General features: G+C 34.4%; 5 protein-coding genes across 13 annotated transcripts in view; 2 read left to right on the forward strand and 3 right to left on the reverse strand.

The window, feature by feature from the left end:
- Positions 1 to 458: 458 nt before the first annotated feature.
- Positions 459 to 3,241, reverse strand: LOC109540666 (leptin receptor gene-related protein). Of its 2 annotated transcripts, none has more exons than XM_019909111.2 (3): positions 3,064 to 3,241; positions 1,249 to 1,323; positions 459 to 1,162 (listed from the first exon to the last, which is right to left on the reverse strand). In XM_019909111.2, exons 2-3 carry the CDS (start codon positions 1,287 to 1,289, stop codon positions 865 to 867), a joined length of 339 nt encoding a protein of 112 aa, XP_019764670.1. In that variant the 5' UTR covers positions 1,290 to 1,323; positions 3,064 to 3,241; the 3' UTR covers positions 459 to 864. The 2 variants fall into 2 exon arrangements, with proteins under 2 accessions (XP_019764670.1, XP_019764669.1); XM_019909110.2 differs by lacking the exon at positions 3,064 to 3,241 and adding an exon at positions 1,634 to 1,683.
- Positions 3,242 to 3,606: 365 nt separating this feature from the next.
- LOC109540601 (transitional endoplasmic reticulum ATPase TER94) lies at positions 3,607 to 13,933 on the forward strand. 2 transcript variants are annotated; one of them, XM_019909026.2, is made up of 14 exons: positions 3,607 to 3,812; positions 5,678 to 5,832; positions 6,025 to 6,226; positions 7,261 to 7,595; positions 7,651 to 7,796; positions 7,854 to 8,202; positions 8,297 to 8,484; positions 8,541 to 8,658; positions 8,713 to 8,888; positions 8,998 to 9,181; positions 9,319 to 9,611; positions 9,860 to 10,014; positions 10,267 to 10,407; positions 13,764 to 13,933. In XM_019909026.2, the coding sequence occupies exons 1-13, from the start codon at positions 3,796 to 3,798 to the stop codon at positions 10,373 to 10,375; spliced, it is 2,427 nt and encodes an 808-aa protein (XP_019764585.1). In that variant the 5' UTR covers positions 3,607 to 3,795; the 3' UTR covers positions 10,376 to 10,407; positions 13,764 to 13,933. The 2 variants fall into 2 exon arrangements, with proteins under 2 accessions (XP_019764585.1, XP_019764583.1); XM_019909024.2 differs by lacking the exon at positions 13,764 to 13,933 and having other exon boundaries at positions 10,267 to 10,520.
- On the reverse strand, positions 10,444 to 15,450 carry LOC109540602. 7 transcript variants are annotated; one of them, XM_019909027.2, is made up of 10 exons: positions 15,318 to 15,449; positions 14,838 to 14,971; positions 14,220 to 14,326; positions 13,361 to 13,603; positions 13,173 to 13,308; positions 12,820 to 13,057; positions 12,489 to 12,672; positions 11,928 to 12,163; positions 11,631 to 11,848; positions 10,444 to 11,246 (listed from the first exon to the last, which is right to left on the reverse strand). In XM_019909027.2, exons 2-10 carry the CDS (start codon positions 14,922 to 14,924, stop codon positions 10,890 to 10,892), a joined length of 1,806 nt encoding a protein of 601 aa, XP_019764586.2. In that variant the 5' UTR covers positions 14,925 to 14,971; positions 15,318 to 15,449; the 3' UTR covers positions 10,444 to 10,889. The 7 variants fall into 7 exon arrangements, with proteins under 7 accessions (XP_019764586.2, XP_048523593.1, XP_019764589.2 ...); XM_019909031.2 differs by lacking the exon at positions 10,444 to 11,246 and adding an exon at positions 11,288 to 11,571 and having other exon boundaries at positions 15,318 to 15,450; XM_048667636.1 differs by having other exon boundaries at positions 10,444 to 11,848; positions 15,322 to 15,450.
- A 242-nt stretch (positions 15,451 to 15,692) lies between these two features.
- On the forward strand, positions 15,693 to 23,284 carry LOC109540605 (stromal membrane-associated protein 1). Its single transcript, XM_019909034.2, has 7 exons — positions 15,693 to 15,917; positions 17,312 to 17,516; positions 18,561 to 18,871; positions 18,934 to 19,118; positions 19,179 to 19,334; positions 19,396 to 19,521; positions 19,777 to 23,284. The coding sequence occupies exons 1-7, from the start codon at positions 15,800 to 15,802 to the stop codon at positions 20,074 to 20,076; spliced, it is 1,401 nt and encodes a 466-aa protein (XP_019764593.2). The 5' UTR covers positions 15,693 to 15,799; the 3' UTR covers positions 20,077 to 23,284.
- The window catches only part of LOC109540603 (myrosinase 1), a gene marked incomplete at its 5' end in the record, with an annotated part of 5,281 nt that continues 2,888 nt past the window's right edge, over positions 23,272 to 25,664 (reverse strand). Inside the window, 5 exon segments of the mRNA XM_019909032.2 lie at positions 23,272 to 23,472; positions 23,531 to 23,637; positions 23,917 to 24,091; positions 24,196 to 24,282; positions 24,344 to 24,513. Coding sequence (XP_019764591.1) covers positions 23,346 to 23,472; positions 23,531 to 23,637; positions 23,917 to 24,091; positions 24,196 to 24,282; positions 24,344 to 24,513 — 666 coding nt within the window.

The raw sequence follows: 25,664 nt of genomic DNA on the forward strand, positions 1-25,664 counted from the left end.
ATTCGTTGCCCTGGCCATTCGTTAGCCAGAGTTTTGCTAGATAGAAAAACTCCTTTGAAAACTCATTTAATTCGCTTACAATGGAACGTTGAAGTTGGAATTGATCAATTGATTAAACCATTTTCGGGAAATGTTAAGTGAACTCTACAAAAAACCACGATATTTTCTTGTTGAATCTCGTAAGTTTCAAGCGCTTTAAAGTGCATTTTTCCGAATAGAAGTTTAGGTAAATAGATATTTTTCGAAAACCAGGCGAGATATTAAAAGAAAACCTATGCTTTTGCACATCTACTCTCAATTGAGTTTTCTGTAGGTAAAAATTTTAGCACAAAACACGAAAGCACAAACGTTTTGCACCATTAACAAACTGGTTTGACTAAAACGATTCGAAAATTTGTCAGTCATAAAAATATATTTACTTAAATATTTCAAAGGATGAATATCAGTAAGCGTTATGGTAATCTAAAAAGTAACTACTTTTATTTAGTTGAATAACTTAATTTAATATTTCACAAAAAATATACTTAAACTAAAAATCACCTTTCTCATTATAGCCTTATCGTAGTTGCTTATTGTTGTCTGATTGGAAAAATGAACTATTGCCCCATAGTGCTCTACATCAACATCAACATTAATTAAGTGATTAATACACCATTCACATTTTTCAATACTATATTATTTAGTAATAATGAAGTAGGATCGAGGACAACCTTCAATAGTTCAATAAGTTTGTATTAAATACTGAAATCCTACACAAAGCAATCTTTAGTCTAACTTCAAATCTTCCATCGTTGTATATTACAGAGTTAGGATAATAAGTGAATGTCTATTATCAAAATTTAACATACAAAGTTCCAAAATAGTTTACCACATGTTATAATCAGAATCATCAGCTTCAAAAGCTAAGAAGAAACTGAACAAGGTTCCGTAGACGATAAAATTCCCGGCGAGCGTTAGCCAGCAAGCCCCCCAAAGAATTACGCTGCCCCGGGCTAAAACGATCGGAAGGGCAAAAGAACAAACGAGAATGCCCATGGTGAGAAAAATTGCGGTTTCAAGGCACGAGTTACTCGAACCGGAATGATCCGAGTACCGTCTAGCCATCAGGGTGGGAACTGGTGCAAGCACGTAGAAGAGTACCACAAAAAATGGCCACCATAATCTGAAACACAAACAAATCTTTTAGACTAAGGTTCAAATAGAAGAATGGTTCAATATCAATATACGCACTAATGAGCCAACACTTACCCATATTGGGGTAGAGCGCAGGCCAAAATGATGAAAGTCATCCCCACCGAACCAGCAAATGCAAGTGAGACCAATCTGCAAATATTCCAAGATAGATCGCTGAGAATTTTTCTCAACTCTATGGAAATTTTTTTATTGATTACTCCAAAATTTGCTTGTTTTTGTATTAAGTTTGAGGCTTAGGATTTAAAAAATACCTTTCACTAGAGTTAACAATAGAATCTTGAGCGGCTATTTATTCCTTGAGAAAACTCACTGAAACTATGAATAGAATAAAAAAGTGAGATCTCATTTAATTTACTTAGTAATACATAAGCATTGGTTAAATTATGAACTAGTAGAATAATATTTATTAAGTAGGTGCAATATTAAAATAAATACTTACGCTAAAATAGATCCAAGAGTAGTAGACGAACACATGAAACAAAACAAAGAATAATGAATAGTAAATACTTGGACCAAAATGGACAAAATTAATACTCCAAATGTATGCCAAAGCAGCAACAAGGCTACACGTAAAAACTGATAATGGTGGAAAAATATACCGAAACGTATTTTAATTGATAAATAAAGACAATAAATGACTGAAACCCAGGAATTAATTTTGATTTGGAATTGAAACACAGTCAGGAAAGTATATACAAATTAGGTATATTATAAAAACATATCTCGAGGTGAATGAGAGTTAAGGACAATTCGCATAGTTTTGTAAATTAATTCTTCAAAGCTGTATAAAACATTCAAAAATTACATTAAAACCAGTAAGTACCTCTGAAGGAAGCTGATCCTCGTACACACTCCGTTTGAGTTTAATGTTTAGTTCCGTTTCATTTCTGATTTGCAATGAGTTTTATAACAATAAAATAATATACAAAAATACAAGCAAGCAAAAGCAAAAAAAATTAGTTTTCCCTTCGGTTTGAAATCGCTGGCTGATTTCAAATACTTTTGAACAAATTTTTCGGGTCAAAATCCTCGGGATTCTTCCTTATAAGCCGGGATCAATAGATTTGTACTTTCTTTAGCTCAAAGTTAATTAAAATTTGACTACTCCGTTTCCTTGTACATTTCTTCATTTATTGCTCTAAATAAGGTCGATGAACATAAACTAAAATTGCTTAAACAACTTCCAATGGACGTAACGGATAAATTTCAGTTCCTATACGTGTTTTGTTCTAGCAGTTTTAATTTTATTATTTTTTGCTGCTTTGCATATTTTCATTGCTTGTAGGTACATGTATCTGTACGTATACACACATTCACGTGTTGTACATGCAGCTGCACGCAAATCCCTGGAGATTTATCAAAGTATTATGTTGCAATTTTTTGTCATAATTGTTTTGTGTATTTCTCTGTCTTGTTGAAGAGGATAAGTACAGATTGTTTAGTTCTTTTTATAGTTACTTGGAGTACCTAAATAGGTTTCCACCCATGGGGAAATACATAAATGAATCATAATAATAGTATCATTGTAGCATTAATTTCGTTATACTTTCAAATGTCCATTGTTATCTAACAAGGATCTAGGGATATTTGGCGAGATTAAAATGCAGCAACTAACAGGGATTTGACTTAGTAGAGGAACACTTTAGCTTATTATCTGGGCAAAACCAAAAACAAAGACATGTTGCAATATTTACAGGCCTCGACTTCCAGTTGAAGTTGTGGTATTTGTAAACTTAAAACGGATGCCACAGTACTATCATTATTTAAAAAATATAATAAAATGTAACGCAACAAGAGTAAATTTCAGGAAATTGAGAAATGAAGGTTTGATTGAGTCATGAACTTAAGTGGTCCTAAAGCATTACTCACATTTAATTCCTGCCATTTTGCAAAACTTCAGTTTGAGCGGAAATCTCTAAATTTCTCTTGGTTATATACTGTTTATCTTTGTATCTCCGTCTCAACACTAGCATTAGTTAAATTCCCAAAAAAATTGTTAATAAAAATGTAAACACTAGAAATGGCAGACGTCAAAGTTAGATAGTGTCTACCGCCAGATGTCACTGAATAGGGTCTTTTGAATTTTGGAAAAGTCCCGAACGCATATTTTACTGAATATCAAATCATTCAAAAAAACCCGGATTTGTGACATTTTGGCCATAATTTTTCGTATGTGTAAAATGCAGAATATCTTGAAATTTAAATTTAAATTAAAAAAAAAGAAGTTTCGCCTATAGGAAAAGCAATCCAAAATTTAAAAAAATGTTTATTAGATTATTAGTTAAAATTTTCGAAGAAATCAACACTCGGAATGTTAAAATTTGAATTTTTCAAATTCCTGCGTTTTATATGAAAGGCATTTAACAAAGAAAGGCTCCTGCTTTGCCGATAAAATAAAATAATGCCGAATCATCTGTCAAAACGCATCGGTGGTCGAACCATTGCGAAAAGGCAACGTCATTCAATCTAGAGTAAAATAACGATTGTCACGAAGTTCTGCATTGTTCAAGCAGCAATTTAGGCTACAGATTGCGTTTAACTGTTACTAAGACTTTGTAGATTTATTCAGCGCTCGTCCAGTGAGTGTACACCGAGTACGAAATGGCTGATCAGCAAAAGTAAGTAGCCCCTTTGTCTCTGTTTACCCGGCAGGTCATTTTCGGGACTTTTTCACTCGATTTTCTAGTTTGTCATCATGGAGTAGAAGCTGTACTCAATCCCATGCTATTAATAAACATGGCATGTGTTTTATTAAGATTTTTTGATCGCAAAATGTAGTCAAGCTCCTGTGATTTGTAGTTGACACTATCAGCCATTTTAACAGGATTGGATTGGATGAATATGCTTACTAAGGGGATATTAATCATTTGTTTAGCCTGGGCTGTTTGTCACGCTTGAATATACAACATCAAAGTTCGGTAAAACTCCCAAGCAAGTTTTGGAAAAAAGTAGCATCCGAAAATCCTACAAATACCCAATTAGCCATTTTATCTACCAACTAATCAGTTTGCTTAAAGTAGCACAATTACCACATTGGTAAAATAATCATTATCAAATTTAAAACTTTATCTTAGAACAGTATTTGAAATGGCTTCGGTACCCGCTGGTCCCCCGAGATTGATAGAACCAAAGTTATTCTTGATTCGTTACTAAAGCCTTGTCCCATTTTCCATTGGTTGGAGATATGTCAATTCATACGACGGAGGACGAATTGACAGATCTCCAACCAATAGAAACCCTGTCGTATCATCGTACCATCGTATAAACGGATGCATGGGACACAGGCTTTACTATTCAATTTAATTTTAAATGTATCTTGTGATCTGAACTGCACACTAATACACAGTTGATAGGCAATGTATAAGCTCATAAGCAATTTTCACTAAAAATTATATGAAATTTGGTTTTAATGTACTTGATTTAACCAGACATTTTAAAAAACTCGAAAACAGCATAATACAACGTAGTAAAAAGTAATTTTCTGAGAATCCAAACTTAATTCATGTTGTCCAAATTTTTATAATTCGTATATAAAGTGAGCGTCTTGCTCATTTTGCTTCCGAGAAATGAGCAAAAACGGGACGGAAAACATTAATTTTTAGCATAATCTTGCACCTAAGTGTCTGATATTGAAATTTGGGTTTCTGGGTCAAAACTACTCGAATTTCCTCTCTCATGTTGTGATGACTGAATTGGACATTCAATTCTCTATCCAACGATGTCCAAACGAATTTTGTGCCTCAAATGGTTTATGAGAAACTTTGAAAACAGCAGCGGCAACTTTGACTCCATTTTGCAACTCCAAAAAAAAACACGCAACTCTAAAACTTTGTGAAATAAACACTTTTTGTAGAAAACTGCCAACATTTCCTTATCGATGGTTGACTTTTTTTTAACAATCCATTTAGTTCTCTCTGGACTGATGTAAAATGAGCGTTCTTGCTCATTTTGCTACCGAGAAATTAGCAAAAACGGCACGGAAAACATAAAATTTTCACCTAATCTTGCTCCTAAATGTCTGATATTCAATATTTTGCATTCTGGGTCAAAACAACTCGAATTTCCTCACTCATCTGGTGATGACGGAATCTAATTTTCAATTCTCTATCCAACGATGCCAAAACGAAGTATGTGGCTCAAATGGTTCATGAAAGAAAGTTCGAAAGCGTCGACTTCATGTTTGAATCGATTTTGCAACAAAATTTCTATAAATGTGCCATTCAGGCTGAAAGCGAAGTTGCTATGTAAAACGAAAATCTTGTTCAATTTTTTACCGCGGGTTTTCGTTGCTGGCACATCGACAAAATAATCACTCAGTGAATCATGAAATAAAATCGTAATATGATTAAAATATTTCACTGTTTTTAGTAGCAGTTAGCGACTAAAATATTGTAAAATTTTGTTGAACATTTAATAGCTTTCTAACTTTGTTAGATATTATGAATTAATAAAATTGAAAATTTATAGAGATTGTTTGTTTCAGTGATGATTTGGCTACTGCAATTCTGCGCAAAAAGGATAGGCCAAACAGGCTTATTGTCGAGGAGGCTGTCAACGACGATAATTCCGTCGTAGCTTTATCGCAGGCTAAAATGGATGAACTGCAGCTTTTTAGAGGAGACACTGTTCTCCTTAAAGGTAAGATTATTCAATGTTCAACAAAACCAGATAGATCAACTCAACCCCATAAGTGAAATTTTTTGTATGAACTTCTTTGTCATTGTTGGGGAAGATTAATCAGCGTTCTTGCTAGCTTCTATTCAAGAACAAAAAATTTTTAAATCTACTGTGAAAACTGCGTTAACACACATTCAAAATGCAAACTTTCAGGTAAAAGGCGCAAGGAAACCGTTTGCATAGTGCTTTCTGATGATACCTGCAGCAACGAAAAAATCAGGATGAACAGGAATGTCCGTAACAATCTGCGGGTCAGGCTGTGCGACATTGTGGCTATTCAACCCTGTCCTGACGTGAAATATGGGAAAAGGATTCATGTGCTTCCTATCGATGATACCGTCGAAGGTCTCACAGGGTGAGTTTCTCAATTTAAACAAAATCATAGCTGAAAAAATAATGCATCTTAAGTTGTTACTTAATAAAGGCGTTCTTTAGATGCTTCTTTTTAAAACTAATGTTCGACAGGAATGGACTTGAATAATTCTTTCCACTTGCCGCTCGCACATAAATTATTTTTCCCCAGTAAGGCAAATCTTTCCTAGTAATCTTTGTATACAGGCAAGTTGTTTGCCTCGGCGATTTCATATCGGTACTAGATAAATACCTACCAGATAACCTGATTAGTTCAATTTTGACAAAAACTGGCCATGTATGGTTTTTCCCCCGAGTCTTCACTTGCAAGCCGAAAATTGTGAGAGCACAATCATATATAATATCGACCGCAACTAAAAAGAAGTGTTAATGATGAATTGCCCCCATATTATTGTTCTCTTTGATTATTACAATTTTTAATTATGTCCATTAATATGCAAATTAACACATTTTTGGTCCTAAATGTAAATTTGTACATACGAAAGTGGTTGACCCCATTTTATTCGTCGAATGCTCCGTGTTGTGACAATAAGATTGCGAAATTAACGGATACTCCGCTGGTAAAAGAAACGCTACATTGATAAAGTGGTTAAATTAAATGCTTGTTATTTAAGTTTGAGTTAGCTTCCGTCATGTATCGATACTGATCATTGTTATCTAAATGGCATGTGTAGGAGCTGAAGAAATGTTTAATTATAAATTTGCCACTAGCATTATGAACAATAAATATATTTCTTATCTATAAACATATTTAGAAATATGTAAAACTTTGGCCGGTTTGGATTCTAAAATTTTTGTAGTAAACAATGATAAATATATTGAACATTCCGCAGATCAAGTAAAAAAACTAAATAACAAAGTAGTGTTCCAAATTTTTTAATATCTTGCTCATAAGGTTCAATTATTTTCTCAAAACTAAATAGACRACAATGACTATTAGTAAATAATATACACACAATATGATATAATTATTCCAATGAAATCGTAATTTCTAACATTGGCCTAATTTTTTTCCAGAAACTTGTTCGAAGTGTACTTAAAGCCCTACTTCCTTGAGGCATACAGGCCAATTCACAAAGATGACGTTTTCATAGTTCGAGGAGGCATGCGAGCTGTTGAATTTAAGGTAGTTGAAACTGATCCTGCCCCATTCTGTATCGTGGCCCCCGATACGGTCATTCATTGCGATGGGGATCCAATCAAGCGTGAAGAAGAGGAGGAAGCGTTGAACGCTGTAGGATATGATGACATCGGAGGATGCAGAAAGCAACTAGCACAAATCAAGGAAATGGTGGAGCTGCCATTAAGGCATCCATCACTGTTTAAGGCTATCGGAGTAAAACCACCCAGAGGTAAATTTTCCCTGAGACAATCTCGTTCAAATTTTTACTTTTTGTTTGAATTTAGGTATTTTGCTGTATGGTCCCCCAGGAACTGGTAAAACACTGATTGCGCGAGCTGTAGCTAATGAAACCGGCGCGTTCTTTTTCCTGATTAATGGACCTGAAATTATGAGTAAACTGGCTGGTGAATCTGAGAGCAATCTGCGTAAGGTTAGTATATATTTTTAGGTTGCATTCGAACCGAAACTAAATTTTTTTGTCATTTAGGCATTCGAGGAAGCGGACAAGAATTCTCCTGCAATCATTTTCATCGACGAATTGGACGCCATCGCTCCCAAGCGTGAAAAGACTCACGGGGAAGTGGAGAGACGCATCGTATCTCAATTACTCACCCTTATGGACGGCATGAAGAAATCGTCTCATGTAATTGTAATGGCAGCTACCAACAGGCCAAACTCTATCGATGCCGCTTTGCGTCGTTTCGGGCGTTTTGACAGGGAAATTGATATCGGAATTCCCGATGCCACTGGCCGTTTGGAAATTTTGCGTATTCATACTAAGAACATGAAATTGGCTGATGATGTGGATTTGGAACAAATTGCAGCTGAAACTCATGGTAAGAAAACATTTTATCGTTGCGTGTGCTTTACGAAAACTCTGCGCTGCTTCAGATGAGTGTTTATAATTATCTACAATTATAATTTTTACAGGTCACGTTGGCGCTGATCTTGCCTCATTATGTTCTGAAGCTGCCCTCCAACAGATCCGAGAGAAGATGGATTTGATTGACTTGGAAGATGACCAAATCGATGCTGAAGTGCTGAACAGTCTTGCTGTAACCATGGAAAACTTCCGCTACGCCATGACTAAGAGCAGTCCAAGTGCACTCAGAGAAACTGTATGTTCTAATTGCACTGTTTTCATTTTCCTTTTCTCATTAATTTTGGTTATCAGGTCGTTGAAGTGCCAAATGTTACCTGGGAAGACATCGGAGGTTTGGCCAGTGTTAAGAACGAATTGCAAGAGCTGGTTCAATATCCAGTTGAGCATCCCGACAAGTTCCTGAAGTTTGGTAAGTTTCGTGTTCCAGTAATGATTTGAAAGTCTTCAATTTATACATTCTTAGGTATGCAACCTTCAAGAGGAGTATTGTTCTATGGACCACCAGGTTGTGGTAAAACTTTGTTAGCAAAAGCGATTGCTAATGAATGCCAGGCCAACTTCATTTCCGTCAAAGGTCCAGAACTGTTAACCATGTGGTTTGGAGAGTCTGAAGCCAACGTTAGAGACATTTTTGACAAGGTAAGCTCTTACTCTCAATAGGTTATTGTCGACAAACGCACCGAAATACGTTTATTGTATTATTTAGCTGAAGTTTTTTTATATTATGATAATTTTGTTTTGTTTCCAGGCAAGATCAGCTGCCCCTTGCGTGTTATTCTTCGATGAATTGGACTCTATTGCAAAATCAAGAGGTGGAAATGTAGGAGATGCTGGTGGTGCCGCTGATCGTGTAATTAATCAAATATTAACTGAAATGGACGGTATGGGTGCTAAGAAGAACGTTTTCATTATTGGTGCTACTAACAGACCAGGTATTTAAAATTTAACTGAAGGATTATGAAATTACATATTTCAATTTTGAAGTGTCTGTTAAATTAGAATCACAACTGTTTTATACATTTCCAGTCTTTTGCGTTCAATACTAATTTGTCGCAATTCTATTTTCTAGATATCATCGATCCGGCCATCCTCCGTCCTGGACGTCTGGACCAACTGATCTACATCCCATTGCCCGACGAAAAATCACGCGAGCAAATATTCAGAGCAAATTTGCGCAAATCGCCTGTAGCAAAAGATGTGGATCTCGTCTACATTGCAAAGGTCACTCATGGATTTTCCGGTGCCGATTTAACCGAGATCTGCCAACGTGCCTGCAAACTGGCCATCAGACAATCGATTGAAGCGGAAATTAGAAGAGAACGAGAGCGAGCGGGCAATGCTGCATCTGCAGCCGCGATGGATGTAAGTACTAATCAACATAAACAGATTCTTTATAGTTCACCAGTCTTTAAAACACTATCAAGTATATATTCGGTTGGATATTAACTTAAACTTCGAGATTAAATTAACATTTCTCCTTTTATTATCCCATACGTGTCACCCCAACTTTGAACGAGTTATTTCTCAATTTCGCATAATAGGACAGGTCTTTTCTTGTAGTCGGGCTGCACACATCAAAACCTGTTGCATTTAATCGTATTTTTTTGCAGCTGGATGAAGACGATCCTGTCCCGGAAATTACCAGGGCTCACTTCGAAGAGGCAATGCGATTCGCTCGGAGATCAGTATCAGACAACGATATTCGTAAATACGAAATGTTCGCACAAACGTTGCAGCAGTCGAGAGGCTTTGGCACCAATTTCAGGTAGGGTGAAATTTATTTATAAGTCGATTTCTAAATCAGCGATTCCGAAACTGCACTTTATCATGCCAAAGTATTCACATCGGAGTGGAAACTATTTATATTTAATTGTTCGAGAACAAACAATTAAAAAAATATGTATATTACATTGTTTAAAACTAGTATACCTACATTAAAAAAAAAACGTCTTAATATTGTGTTCGGTATATAACTGACACCAAATTTGAAACTTAACCCGTGTCTTTCGTCTTTCAGATTTCCAGCTGGTCAAGCAGCGGCCGCTCAAGGAGGCCAGGCGCCTCCTCCGGTAGCACCAGGGGATCAAGCCAATTTCGATGATGCTGAAGATGACCTATACAGTTAGAAATGTCTCTTCTATGAAACGTGGAGAAAAAGGTTTTTATATACGTGTATTTATTTCAATACTCGATATTTAGAGTTCATCGGTTTACTTCATATGTTCTTCATTTATAGTTTTCAACTACAAAATAAATAAATGAAAATATTAAGGCAAATAGTTTTCAGCCCAGTATTTATAAGGATATTCTGCTGGGAAAACAACACACATACGTAATAATAGAAATTGCTGTTTTTTTTTAATATTAGTAGTAGAATATTAAAAATGCGGATTTTGAAAACAAACCCACATATTTTTACTTAATATATTCCCATCAGTGATAATGCGATCGTAAATTAAACGCGTTTATGTTCTTTCCAAAATACATTATGGGTTAACAAACAAGGGGGCGGAATAAGTCTACGCACAAACTAATACGGAACTTAGACCAAAAAAGGGCATTACTAAGTTGGATTATTTAATTTAAATGCATACCTGAACGATGTAGCAAACTCACCAACTGTTGTATCCTAGTTTCGTGCTAGTGGAAACTGGACTTTTTTTTATGGATTTCTTCATGTTGTTTGAAGCGAACAGCATCGAAGCAGTAGTAGAAACATACTTCACATGTGTACCACTGCTTTGCTGCATATGCTGCATCTTTTTCGGCGTTCCAGTGTAGGCTTTTGTGTTTATCCAACATATCTGTGTCATTCGTTTTGAAATTGCATTCAGTACAGGTGAAAACCGGCAAATTTGGATCGTACCCCAACAATGGGGGCCCGATATTTAGAGCTTTTCCGGCGTTCTGATATATTGGCACATTGGAACTTTCCCTTGGAATGAAATTACTCTCACATTTGATTTTTATGGTATCCAGTTCTACGTCTCCCTTGAACTGAGAAAAGCCAACTATAAGATCAAAATGACTCTCCTCCCTGGCGTGAATGTGTGCGTGATTTTTTAATGTATATCTATGTGATATGACAGTATTGCACATTAAACATTTATATGTAACGTTTTCTGGTTTCGATAGATCGGCCTGTTGCAAAAGCATATTTTGATCAGACTTAGACAATATAGCATCGGAAGAACTTTCCTGTTTGTTTATTGGGCAATGTTTCTTCTCCTGTTCACACAATTCGCTTTTAGGTGTATCTTCAAAACTTTTCGGTTTTTTCGAGCAAATATTAATGTGTTTTCTAATGGAATCACTGTCATATCTAGAATAATAATCGCACCCCTTATTCAGACATTTTATGAGCAAAGATGGTTTTTTTACATTATTTTTCAAGGAATCCTCTGCAGTCGTATTATCTGCCTGGTCTTCAACGATTTCTATCCGAATTGTTTCACTTTCATCAGTATCTATATTTGTATATTGTGCAATATCATCTTCCACAGCTTGAATATCTTCACTAATCTTTGGATCAATATTTATTGGATTGCTTTGTTCAGTTTTAATTCCATTGAGCTGATGCGCTATCAAAGATCCATTTACTAAAACAAACATTTTATTTATGAGAATAACTCTAAATAAATCATCACTTGCAATACATCAATAACTGACCACATTTACCTGGATTTTTCCCAATATCGCTGAATTGGTGTGTCACCAACAAGTGCACCTTAAAGCTCGATTGATTTTTGGATTGAAACAAGCAGTCAGTTTGTGGACATATGTAAACATTATTCGAATTATGCATTAAGCGGTTATGAAAATCTAAATGCAAATTATCAGTCGTTTCATATGCACACCATTCACAGACGAAACTTTCGCTTTTCTCAATTACCTCGTCGGTTTCAGTTGGATCTCTAGAAAATAATCACACCATCATACATCTTGGCCTCAATAATAAACCAAAGTTAAATTAGTGGTAGTAAAAAAATTAACGAGTTAATGAGAACATGAGTGATTAAGTTTGTTAATTATCGAGCATAAAACAACAACGCGGGCTTTATTATTTTTTCACATTTCACATTCACATTATATCATATATTTTAAAATCAAGGGAAATTATACAGTGTGATTTACTAGATATCTTAAGACCTATTTTATCATTTCCGTTCTTATTAATAGCTTTTGATTTTTCTGTCCAAACAGCCATATTTAAAATATTCTATGTAGAGTATTACTTACGAATCATCTTCATCATTGGCGGCATAGACTTCAATGAATTTAACTTGCTTTTGTAAATCTTCTAGCATTTCCATATCACTGGGAACCCAACCACTCGTCTGTTGTTGGTCAGTTGTTTGAATTGTTTCATTAGGTTTGCGGGTTTTAGACTGTTTCCTTTCATCCCTTATAACACCTATCTCAACTAAAACGTTGAAATATTACTTAGCGTTTATGAAAACTTGCAGTATTTTAAAAAAGCACGCCGAATCTTACAGCTGTTGCTTTTTTAGGAACTGAGTTGTTTCAAAATGAGTATTTTAATCAAGACCTAACAATCAATAATACTCACTATGATCGTCATTCAACTCACGATGCTGTGTTAGATGTAGTTCCAAATCATCTTCATTGTCTGCCTGAAAGCTACAGTCAGGCATCGGACAACCAAATTCTTCGGTCTCTTCACCATTTTCAGTTTTTGTTTCTTCTGTCGCTTCATCATTTTCATTTATTTCCTCAAAACTGTCAAAATTAATACTATGGATTCGTTTCAAATGATGCAGATATTGGGAGCGACTAGCACTCTGAAACTAATGCGCGATATTATTTATTTCACTGAATAGATTTCAAATCACTAGCCTAGTTAAGGATGCTAAAGTTTTATTATTATTTTAAATGCTTCCTTAAATACATCAAACTTCTTACCATGCCGCACCAGCATGAATATAAACTTCCATTTAGTTCAGAGGAATTATTGTGAATAATATGTGAAGATGACCATTTTTCGTTATCAGATGATGATGTCATGAGCGGTATGTTCTCCTCGATTGACTTCGTCTCACTGGAAATTGAAGAGATATGCGATAGAATAGAATTAATAAATATTCACTTACTAAAGGTCCGACTGTTCATTCATGTGTTTTTTGCATTCAGCCATGGTAAAGAAAGTCAAATCGCAGTGGCTACACTCGACCAGCCCGTTTTGTATTCGACTAAAATGCGAGCTTTTATGCTTCATCAACAGGAATGAAGTGGTTGTAGCAAAACAGCAAAACTCGCATCGAAATGTTGCTCTTACATTAGCAATATTTACTGCCTTTGACTGATGGCGCAGTGCTTTTGGCTTCGAGAAGCACCTGAAAAACCAATATATTTTTACAATAGATTGAGTCACCAACAAACAACAAAGATATTTTAAAACTTGTTCTAAATCAAATGAGGCATTTGCCATCGTTTGGAATTGTATTGAAGCTGTTTAGTAGCTTCTTGTTTACATATTTTATGTTCTTTTATTAGGTTGGCGGCTGATGCTTTTGCGCCACGAAGCTGAATATTTCAGCTACTAGTAGGAAGCAATATGGATCATCGCCGCCAATCGTCTCGAAAAATTCAACTAATAATAGATGTTTGCTATAAAATGTATTATAAAAATTATATACACCTTGATTAAATAAAAAATAGCAAAATGGCAACCAATTTTAACTGAATGAAACCCATAAAATGACCAAGGGGTAATTTTTTCCAGTAGTCATGTTAACAAGTGTAAGTAGCTGAAGCCAAAAACAGCTAAATACATTATAAGGCACGGACTAACCACCGCTACAATAGGAGGAAAACCATATATGAACTTAGTAAACTGCAGTATACAGGGTGTTTGGTAAGCCGTAGATACGTTTCAGTACAAAAATCCAACATCTCTTAAGGATGCACCGACTTACCAAATACTGTATTTATTTTACTGTTAATACTTACACAGCAAAGTGTCGCTTCAGAATAGTTCTCAAACCGGTTCGATATGAACACAAACTGCACTGATATATTGTGAGTTTTGGAGCGGAGTTTCGGCTGCCAGCATTGCGCTGGAAGTAACGCATTATTTACAGGATGTCCCAAATATAGCCAAATTGTTTAGGTATTAGGTATGGTAAAAAACAGTCAAATTCGTTCAGCTTTCAATCGATATTCAATAATGTTCTGGCAGAACATAAAAACATAAGAGTACTGTGAATATCAAACATAATTTTATTGCTTCATTGACTATGATTATTATAAATTGAAATTATTGAAAATCATGTCAATAATCTTGCTTTTCTTCTAAAGGATGAAAACGAGCTTCAATTGCAATGATTGCCAATTTACATAAAAACATATGCAAGTAGATGATCTTGCTTGGAAATTATAAGGCAGGGAGAAATTTCCAGACTATGTTTGTTTATGATTTATAATAAGTTATACATTTTTTTACTAGTTTATATTAGTTTTCGTTTTTTGCGCCATTTCAAATTTTTCAAAATTGAAACATGCAAAATCGTCTTACGACTCTAAAAGAACTATTAAAAACAGGTATTCTTTATGTTTATTTTTACTTACTTTTTTTCGTTTTGAGCACTTCTTACGTCGATCGTCGATATCATTTTTATTATTAGGGTTATAATCCAGGTCTGAGCTGTCCGGCATGATTTTTCATTTGGAGCGAAAATGTCCTCTAACAACAATGTGTTTTCCTGAAGGCACATACAACTTAAATTGCTTTTATAATTCCCTAACACCAATTCTTCATTCTATGTAAAAAAATAGGAAAGTTGCGTTTTGTTCAGTAATAATAAGTAAAAGTTTTGAACTAATTTTGCTTTTGGGTTCACCAGGGACCGGCTTGAACACAGTACTGCTCATATTTTTAATACCTTGTTTTAAAAAGACACAAACTTTTTTGAACATGAAACGTGTGTAAGAGAAAAAGGAGATTGTAAACATTTATATTCGATTTATGTAGTTACAAAAACGTTACAAGGACTATCATCATCTTGATTTAAAATTATAGAAATCTGATAAAAGACGTTAACTAATTACCTACAATCTTCCAGTAGACTTATTATTGCAATCTGGTTTTTCCTTTTAAAGGACAGTTTTAAAATTATACAAACAAAATTTAACCTAAAAGATTGACGTATATGAGTGAAGAAACAAGGAAAACAAACCAGATTGTTTTATTTAGTAGCTGAGCAGTGGCGCCCGGCTAGCAGCGTTGCCAACAAATCCTGTAAGTTCACACATTTTCCAGTATTTCTATTTAAATTTCTGACAAATTTAGAAAAATAGCCAAACTACCGCTAAACGGCTCGAGCAGCACAGCTGGTTCTCGTCTTTTCAGCTCAAAACTCTATTCTATCTAGCCTGTTCGTTAATTATCTGTGACGACTCTGTCCTCACCTCACTTCGTGACATTCGACATTCCAGAGATTTCACAGTTTGACAATTGTAAATGGCAACCACCCCGTTGTCATTTACAATACAATTTTTTTCTGTAATTTTCTCAATAAATTGATCTCAAAATGAGTCTGAAAACTGAAAAAGACAAGGTGAAACAACTACAGGATAAGTGCCAGTCGGTGCTGAATGCCCTGCTAAGGGATGAAGACAATAAGTACTGTGTGGACTGTGACTCCAAGGGTAATGTAACAAAATCAATGCTTTTGCTGATGATTTTATGTTTTTTCAAGTTCCACGTCATTATTTGTTAATAGTATGGCATTTCGGTATCTGTTAAGTCTTTTCTCAATTCCGCAAATTTTGCAACTGATCGATCCTCAACCTGGAATGCCGTTTGAGGTCCCTCGTAAGGAAATATGTTTGTTTAAACAACAGGCTGACTTAATATTTAAATGAACTAGTTTCAGAGAAATATTCATCGGCTTTTGTTTAATCACACTTTGCTCTTAAAAGACTTCAAGTTTATCAATTAAGGCCGATTTTATTGCTTTCTAATAGCTACAATAATCTTCATATTTTACTTTTAATCAATCATCTTTGCAGAGTCATTTTACAATTTTCAAGATAACCACCTGAGAGCATTTTATGGACATTTTGCAGTTAGAATTTGGTTAAAATTTAAATTATTTGTCTTGTAATATCAAAATGAATGTTTTCTTTCAAATGTCTGTGCTCTTTCCGTTTCAGTTTCAATTCAAGTTTTAGAGAACTAGGCACACATTTAAATTTTATCTTCCAGGTTATTTCGAGAGATTAGGCATTCTCATTTATGTGTTTATTATGAAAATTATCAGTGGGTCGATAACAAAACTAATGATATGTTCTTAACACAGAGCTTTTGTTGTTACGTTTAGATTTACTCGTTATTTAATGAAAGCCCATTATTTTCCATGCACCTAAGCGTAGTTTATAGTTTTCAAACTAATTAGGTATTTTATTGGCATATGAATAATAAAATACTAAAATGTAATGCCTACCCCTCAAAAAACAATTTTGCACAAATGAGTGTACTGTTCAGTCTAAATAAATGGTCAAATCTTAATGCCTGTGGAAAGTGCAAAAAATGCAGTCTATTTACATTTACTCACCAATTTTTTTAAATGAAACCATTTCTAATGCTCTTTTTAAGAGCACATCTCCATAAAGAAGGCATTAAAGAAATACAGTTACAGACTTTTCATCTTAATTTACGATAATAATAAGAAAAACGATACAAAAATAAAAAATTTAACCTAATCTGAAAAAAGGGAATCAGTAGTGATCACAATGTGTTTCTAGTAAAAGTGCATTGTTTTTTCGTTGTTTCTGTCTTCTTTCATTTTGTTCTAATAGGTCATAATGATTCCTAGAATGGACATGTTGAAAAAAATTATATTTACAATGCGGATTAGTCAGGCATAGAATAAGTCAATTTAATTAGTAAATTACTACCAAATTAGGCGCCAACATTTACTAGAAAGTCTTACTTAAACAAAGTTCTTAATAAGTTAACTGATTCTGAATTAATTAGTAAATTTTAAAAAGTTTTCGTTGCTTTAGGTAAATTTTAACTTTTTTTTTATTTTTAAATTTAGGCCCCCGATGGGCGTCATGGAACATTGGTGTGTTTCTCTGCATTCGATGTGCGGGAATACACAGAAACCTTGGAGTTCATATATCTAAGGTCAAGTCCGTCAACCTGGACGCCTGGACTCCCGAGCAGGTCGTTTCCTTGCAACAAATGGGAAACTCTCGGGCCAGAGCAGTCTATGAAGCAAATTTACCAGACAATTTCCGAAGGTAATTTACTACCGAATTTAATTGCAAAAGAAGTGTATGGTTTTAAATGTAATTAATCATCTCAAAATCTAGCTGTTACAAGTTCCTCATTTTGTACTTGAGATTGTTGTTCATTGATTCAAGTTGCCAATTTATCTAAAAAGGAGCTCGAAATATTTTAATATTTTTGTTTGAACAATTTATTTATTATAAATTGTCTTCAAGCAAGCCTTTACAATCTCATAATAACGAGTTAACAGGGTGTAAATTAAGCTTTGACTTTTGACTTTTTTCTCCTTATTTAAGAGCTCTATTTAAACTGGTTAAGTTTCAAAGCTTGCTAATTGTGCTTTCTCCTTTAATTACATATTTTCATTATCTATCTTTGGTAAAAATAGAACATGAAATACGTACTAAGTTTCATTTACATTGAACTTACAAATACCTAATTTTCCATTAAAAGAATCATCTGCCATACTCTATTAGAGAAGCCAATTAATTTCCTTAGTCGTCAATCGGTTTTCTCCAGAAAATAAATTAATTTCAATAAATATTAAACGCGTAGTTTTTATGTATTTTTGGCATCGTTTTTAAGGTAAACTTTATAAAGCCCAATCCTTAGATACTTTGTTTTGTTGGGCTGTCAATATTAATGTGCGTGTAGATAAAAATAAAGTTAAAGAAAGAGATTGCAAACCAGCTTAATTCAGAATTACCTGTGTCCATTAAAAAAGTTAACGCTGTATTCCAATTATTGATCAGATATTGAGGATAAAATGAGTCAAATAAATGAATTACATAGTTACATAAATCAGGCTGCATGTCCAACAGCAAGGCAACAGATCGAAAACGCAGTCATTGTAATTCATCGCCACCTTTCGTTAAAATATCCACTTGTTTATTAATTCATGATGTGCATAAAAAATGAAAGTATAGAAAGCGCAATTACCTCACATGTTTATGGTCGGTTATTATTAACGACGCTTTCACATAGTTTTTTCAACTGCTTTATTAGGATTCAATAAAAGCACGATTTTTTAGCTATGTGTTTGTTAATATTTTCAGGCCTCAGAACGACACAAACCTGGAAACATTTATTAGAGCTAAATATGAGCATAAAAAATATATAGCTAGAGAATGGGTGCCGCCGCCGCTACCCAAAGTAAATTGGGAAAAAGAGATCGATGAAGAAATCGAGAAGCAGAAACGGAAGAAAAAAACGACTTTAGAGAAACGACCGTTGGCCAATGTCGAAGTGCCACAGTTACCTAAGCCTACCAACCCGAGTCCTAAACCATCAAGGTCTGTCAGTAATACTCCCGAAACGAAAGAGAAGCAAAAGCAAAACACTAACAGCAGTAGCAAAGATTTGCTAGGTAAGAGTCACGAAAAAATCATAATACATTGATGTGAAATAAAAATAAATACTCGTTTTCAGGTATTAATGGTGAGGACAACTTCAGTAGCTTCATCTCAGCGCCTCCAGCACAAATCAGTAGTAACGCAGTGGTTGAGCAGGACCCGATTAAGAAGCCAGATGTAGTAGACAAGGCGAAAAGCGAAGAAGAAAGCTTCTTCAATCAAACTCTACCAGCAGAAAAGGAAAAAGTTAAACTAGACAAAGTAAGGTTCTTTGAACTGAAGGTTTTGCTTTATTTGCGTTGATGGTTTAAATTGTTGCAGGACAGTATTTTAGCTTTATATGGGAGCGCCCCCAAAGTAACACAGTTCCAGAATTCCATGCAAACGCCATTTCAAACTACTGCAGGTTTTCAACCAGCCGGAGCTCAAGCCCAACACGGGTTTGCTTCTTTTGGAGGATTTCCTCAAGCGGGACAGGTAACAGCTTTTAAAGGAACATATCTGGGTCGGTGTAAAATGACATACAATTATTTTTCAGGTTCAAAATTTTCCTGTTCAGAACGGTCTACCGGTCCAGCCTCAGTTCCTACAACAATCAAATGGCGTTTTTCCAAATTGGGGAAAAATGCCAAATGCTACGCAGTTTCCGCAGGCACAAGCTCAGGTAAAAACTCCCTTGAATAACATACAGTGTGTCCGGGTTAAGAACTTACCACATACCATTAAGAAAAAATCTAAAATTTACAGAAATGGAAAATTTCATTAGTCTATGTTTAGAAAAATTTAAAGTAAAACAAAAACAGTTTACCACCTAGAACCTACAATTTATACTGCAGTTTATTATTTAGTTCCGATAAACCTATCCGGGTTTTTTTGTTGCAATTAGCATATAATTACAATATTTGAACTTTTATTGCAGAATCAGTTCAATCCCAACCAATTTGGCCAGAGCGGCCCGTTTCAAAGCCAGCCATCATCAGGGACGTCCGTCCCTTGCCAGTTTCCCACAACGTTTCCCTCGCAACTTTCCTCAACGCATCCACACCACTTTAGTGGAAACCCTATCAATGCATCTGCGATAGGTAATGCGAACTTTGCGTCTCCCATGCCCGGTAATAATGCGGCATTTTTCGGCAACCAATCACTGCAACAGCAATTCGGCAATTTGACTCTGAACGGAGCAGCTTCTGCTGCGCCCACTCCTAATATATGGCAGTAGCCGCCAAGAGTTGTTAAGTAAGATTATGCAATGACTGATAATAGAGGATTCTATGGAAGCGCGAGTTTGGTATTGATGTTTTCTTTTTTGGGCAACGTTGCACTTTATAGGTGCATAATTCGTGGCAGTCTTCTACCATAACTCACCTGGTGACCAGGAATCTACAAATTGAGATTATAAAAAGGGAATTTTAGTTTTAATATGTCTTAAGTTTGTCAGGTATTTTAATGTACTTAATTATAGCACTACGCTATGGCCAGTTCGCCAGTATTAGCAAGAAAGTACAAAAATACTTTTCAGACTTAGTGATAATATACAGGGTGTTTCATAATGTGCGAGATGAACCTTGAAGCAAGCACAGTTGCCATTTTATAACAAAGGCCCACTTGCAGTAACATTAACATGTTATATATCTGGGGAAACGTTGCATTTCTCCGCTAGACAACTCCAGTTTTATCATGAATTTCCGATAGTCAATTTTTGTATTTTTATTTTACTTTATATGAATTAAAACTAATTTTCATTTTTTTGAACTTATTTTGGGCAACGTTCCCAAACTTTTTGATGAAATGTGGGATATCTGTCCAACCGTATTAATACGACAAAATTTACTTTTGCACTTGAAAATATCTGGAAATTTGCGTGACAAATCTGGAATATTATAATAATGGGTTTGAAGATTATGCCATGTTCTCGTTTTACCCGATCGCTGTGATATATGCGAATTTGGGAAAACTATCAATATTTTTTTCTGAATCATTCCAATATGATTCTGAACATGCAGAAAGGTGAATTTTTTTAGAAAAAATCTACAAAACATTGAATTTTCAACAGCATATAGTTCCAAAACGATGCGTTCGTAGTCTTATATTTATAAGACGTTGTAGCAATGAAATAACAGACAAATGGATATGGATGATAATAAATTACCCTTATGCCTTTGTCCATGGTATTCAGGAATTCCCTGTATGAACTAAAATACTGGTATTTGACAACAATCGTATACACAGGAAATATCTCAATTGCACACTAAATTTGCGAACTAAAAAATTGAATTAAAATGCTGGTTTTCGACCGGAATTAATTCGAGATTAGAACTAATTTTTTTAGTTATCATTTACAAATTGGCAACAGTTAACGTTTTTAAATGCAAATTTTAGCTAAACGCAGCTGACAAACCAAAAGATATTTTCGTGTACTCACAGTGACTTCATACATATCGAAAATGATTAAGGTAATAATGAACAAACAAAACCGTTCGAAAAGAACACTTCTTAATCATGTGCTCAATGAAAAAATATGGTGTTAATTAACTCGTAATTTCTTCTTTTCAATTGTCTTCCTAATTTTAATTTTAACACCCAGAACATACTATAACTTAAACCCAGAATAAGTATGTTTGTGTGTATGAAAGTTAGAAATGTTTCCAAAACTTATTTACCTAAAACTTTCAAAAAGGGACTATTTTCTTCATATATTTATGTCTTTCTAAAGCGTACCGCATATTATCATACACCCTGTATTACCTCATAAAACACATCTCATATATTTATGTGTAAAGTGAACGAATATGTATGGCCATTTATAAAATTTACTCTCGCTAATTTATTTTTGTAACAAGACAAATATATGAACCATATACAATCTTGGGCAATAAATTAAAATTTATATGCAGCGCAAAAAGCGGGATTTGTTAGAAATTTCCTTGATCCAACTGTTTGAATCTAAATCGTAGACATCTGATGTGGAACATTCATAAGCCATACGAATTATGTAGTTTTATATACTTTTTTCCTGCGTTATTTAGCTTTTTAAAGTGGATCAAAGAATGAGCACTCTCCACTTTTGGAAAATGACAAATTTACACTATTCTTGCCAAACATGAAATTAGGCAATCCGTGCTTCACTTGTGTGTTTGTCCTAGTAGATAGAAATCTATTATTGGAATATAAAAAGAATTTATAAATCTAGGGCTATATAGAAATATTACATGATATTAAAATGTTGTATTTTAGTATTAAGATAACATCTAAATCGATTTGACTAAAGAATGAATTACACAAAATAATTCATGGAAAACTCTATTTTCTCAGTGTAAAATTGAATCGGAATAGTTATGTATACCTTTAAACAAGATCCGTATTAATATAAAATGGCATTTGTTATGGTTAAGTGAGAGTAGCTGAAACACGGTAAAACATTAACTTTGCCACATTCTGTAGCTTGAATTTCCAGTAATCAAAATTGTGCTTGAATCTTGCCCCTTGAGGTTTTTATTTCTGCTTTATCAGTCAAAATTAAATGTTTTGTCTTGTGCCTTTACCTTGATGATTGTAGCTTAACACGTGGCAGAAAAAAATGGTTTTTTGAGATTTGTGAACCAAAAAGGGCAATCAGCAAACGCAACACACACTAGAAAATCTATTTACGATAATGTATGCAATTATTTTATGTGATTTAATTTATTGGTGCGTTATTAATCAGGAATTTTAAATTATATTTATGTAATTCAAACTGAACGGGATTAAGATATGTTATACTTACATAAATAAAGCGAACAGTTGTAGGTAATACGCGATCGTTCAATGTATATTTCTAAAATGTTTGTCAATGTTAGTTGGGTGTATTTTGTTGACCATTTATTTCAAACTATGTGCAATTGGGTTAGCATGTACAAGGTGTTCTGAAAAATTAGGGATTCGTTCGGATATATAAACGGGGTGTCAAAATAACATCACCAAGATGATAGTTGCTGATTATTGCTTGATACTTGAAAGTCGCTATTTTAAGGGGTCATAGTCTCACATATTAAAAAATATCGAATTATAGCAAGTATTTTAAAAGTTATTTAATAAAAGGCTGTGTTTTACAGATCTATATCTTGGAGGGTCTGTAGACATTTTTTATACAGACTTGTCCTTTTGACATTTTGTATATGTATCCGAAAGAATGTCCACATTTTCGGGGACACCCTGTATTATTCCTTTCATCAACGATCATTTACTGTTAATCGTTCTGAAAACCTAACGGGACTTTAAACGAATTTTAATTAGACCTTAGCCGTTAAGCGTATTATTTATTTATTCTAAGAAACTTAGTCCACTTTTGTAAATTTTGTACTTTGGTACGAATTATTCGACTTTATCTTTTTAATTGTACTGCATTGATATCGCCGATATAATAAAAGAAAATATGTAAAGCAAAAAAAGAGTGTTATTTATTAAAAATAATTGCGTTAATGTTTATTAAATTTTACATTAATGTTGATATTAATCAATGCAGGACTCCACCAAGCACCTGGTTTGCACCACTTGCTGATAGTAACGGCCGGAAGACTTCCAAGTCCTGGTCCTTTCCGGACTATCGTGGTCCACATAAATCAATCCTAGTCTTTGCCTGAATACAGCAGAATTGAGTTTTTCGTTTTGTTCACTTCAAACAACAGAGTACTCACGAGTATCCAGAAGCCCATTCAAAATTGTCGAGTAAACTCCAAGCAGTGTAACCAACCACATTAACCCCATCATCGAGAATTGCTTCCAAAAGGTTACTTAAGTATCCCTGAAATTACAATTCGAGTGGAAAATTATTTCTTAGACAAGAAACCAGCAGCTATGACAATCATACGTTGAAGATTCTATTGAATAAATGAAGAATAGCAAAGAAATGGAAATGTCAGGCCAGCTGAGAAAACCCGAATGAAGCAAAGGGATTGATGAGCAAGCATTTTAATTCAAAATCAGTCCGAAATGTATGCGTGTAACCCTTCACATAAGATGAGGATGGAGGTGGCAGGAATCTTCAATGTCTTCTAAATAATAAGAAAAGGTGATTCATTACCCTGTAATATCTGACGCGATCTTGATCATCAATCTCCCCAGTATCAGCCCAACCATTTTCAGTCACAAATATTTCTCCAGGATTGTATCGATCGTTGATATAATTTACCAGTTTTCTAATGGAGAATGGCACGTACCTCAGCCAGTCTGTTGACGACTCTGGCCAGGAGGCATCGCTAAAAAAATCGAAAAAGTTTTAATAATTGTTTTAGAAGAAAATGATGCAAACAAACATAATCTGTATATAATTGGAACTTGGGAAAAAATTACATTGCCCTACCTATAAAGGTGGTTTCCTTTGTCTGACCAATAATTGGGAGTACCAATATCGTCATCAGGCAGGTATGAAACGAGTAGGCCGGTGTAACTGAAAAAGCGACCGTTAGCAAGCAAAATTTAAATTCTTCGTGAGATAAAGCCGATCTTACATGTTCAAGCCGAAGTAATCAAATGTTCCTTTGATATAGTCGATCTCTTCTTCAGTGAGTTCAGGCAATCTTGAGAAGCCCAAACCCTCAAGTTTGCTCCTGTTGGCCACTCTCACCTTCATTACTTCGGGCCAGTCGCCCAAATATACTGGGTGAGCAAACCAACCAAACTGAAATGATTGATGCATAAATTGAAATATTCACTACCAACGATGTTTAACGTGTGGCACTACCAATGATGTAGTGTAGTGCCACATCCATAGATTTTTCATTAGAAATGTTTTTTTAAATACATATAAATATGCTCGCTCAATAGTTTGGTTTTTACACGAGGATGTAATACAGTGCAGAAAATGTTCACTTTTTTAATATTATGTTTTTAAGTTACAATTTAGGAACAGTTCCCTTCTAAATAAATAATTAACAATAAAATTAAAATAAAATAACAATAATTCCTTGTTTCTTGCTTTCCTAATTTAGATGGAATTTAACAACTGCATTACAAATAATTAATTTTAATGACTCTCTACAGGATGATCAATTATTTTGGATTAAATCGATACCTTCAAACTTATGTTTCGTAAATTAAAATAATATAATTTATTCCGAGAATATCATGTGTTCATCGCCAAACTTTAAGGAAACAAGAACCCATGCAGCGTTGATTATACCAGGGCAAAAACAAGCTCGAAAGCTAGGCTCAGTGGAAAGAAGACAAATTTGCCAATACAAAAAATATACAGAGTGGTTTTTTAGTGCGATAGAGTCCATTATTTCCGATGGTGTTAAACTTTCAAAAAATAGTTTCATATAAAAGTGGTTGACGCACAAGGTGTGCACATTTAAAAAATATCTTATATGATACAGAGTGTCTCAGAAAAGCGAGGCAAGATCAAAGAGTATTTTTTTAAATAGAACTACCCATTTTTCATTAGCTCATGGAATGCAGCTTCAAACGCTGCATGTGCACCGTAAATTGTTTTTTTCTTACTTGCGACGTTGGCAGATTATCGCCATTTCAGTAAAATTTTGCTTAAAAACATGGTCATCTAAAAATTAATTGTAGAAGCAAAAAAAGCAGACAAAAAAATACGTCTTTCCAATCACCACAGATCCGTTAAGAGTTCCATTGAACCAAAATATCAATTCGTAATTGTACAGGGTGTTAACAATGTGGACTTTAATCTAAAACTTTTTAACGCAATATAACTTGTTTTGGAAATGGAAGTACCTCTATATTAATACGTCATTAGATAGACAATTTACGAAGTTACAAATTTGCATTTACACTTTAAGATGTGAAATCAACCGCCCAGATAGC

Source organism: Dendroctonus ponderosae, unplaced genomic scaffold, assembly GCF_020466585.1.
Source record: "Dendroctonus ponderosae isolate FM_Combo_2020 unplaced genomic scaffold, Dpon_F_20191213v2 Dpon_F_20191213_6, whole genome shotgun sequence".
Classification (NCBI taxonomy): domain Eukaryota; kingdom Metazoa; phylum Arthropoda; class Insecta; order Coleoptera; family Curculionidae; genus Dendroctonus; species Dendroctonus ponderosae.

Excerpts from the sequence above, each read along its gene's own strand:
- LOC109540601 (XM_019909026.2), top strand. Across the intron at positions 8,203-8,296 it reads AATTGCAGCTGAAACTCATG|GTCACGTTGGCGCTGATCTT; the intron begins GTAAGAAAACAT and ends TAATTTTTACAG. Across the intron at positions 9,612-9,859 it reads CATCTGCAGCCGCGATGGAT|CTGGATGAAGACGATCCTGT; the intron begins GTAAGTACTAAT and ends ATTTTTTTGCAG.
- LOC109540605 (XM_019909034.2), top strand. The coding sequence starts at position 15,800 with ATGAGTCTGAAAACTGAAAAAGACAAGGTGAAACAACTACAGGATAAG. Across the intron at positions 17,517-18,560 it reads TTACCAGACAATTTCCGAAG|GCCTCAGAACGACACAAACC; the intron begins GTAATTTACTAC and ends TAATATTTTCAG. Across the intron at positions 18,872-18,933 it reads CAGTAGCAAAGATTTGCTAG|GTATTAATGGTGAGGACAAC; the intron begins GTAAGAGTCACG and ends ACTCGTTTTCAG.
- LOC109540602 (XM_048667636.1), bottom strand. The coding sequence starts at position 14,924 with ATGCCGGACAGCTCAGACCTGGATTATAACCCTAATAATAAAAATGAT. Across the intron at positions 13,309-13,360 it reads AATGAACAGTCGGACCTTTA|TGAGACGAAGTCAATCGAGG; the intron begins GTAAGTGAATAT and ends TTCAATTTCCAG. Across the intron at positions 12,164-12,488 it reads GCCAATGATGAAGATGATTC|AGATCCAACTGAAACCGACG; the intron begins GTAAGTAATACT and ends ATTATTTTCTAG.
- LOC109540666 (XM_019909110.2), bottom strand. The coding sequence starts at position 1,668 with ATGTGTTCGTCTACTACTCTTGGATCTATTTTAGC. Across the intron at positions 1,324-1,633 it reads ACTCTTGGATCTATTTTAGC|ATTGGTCTCACTTGCATTTG; the intron begins GTAAGTATTTAT and ends GAATATTTGCAG. Across the intron at positions 1,163-1,248 it reads TGCGCTCTACCCCAATATGG|ATTATGGTGGCCATTTTTTG; the intron begins GTAAGTGTTGGC and ends TTTGTGTTTCAG.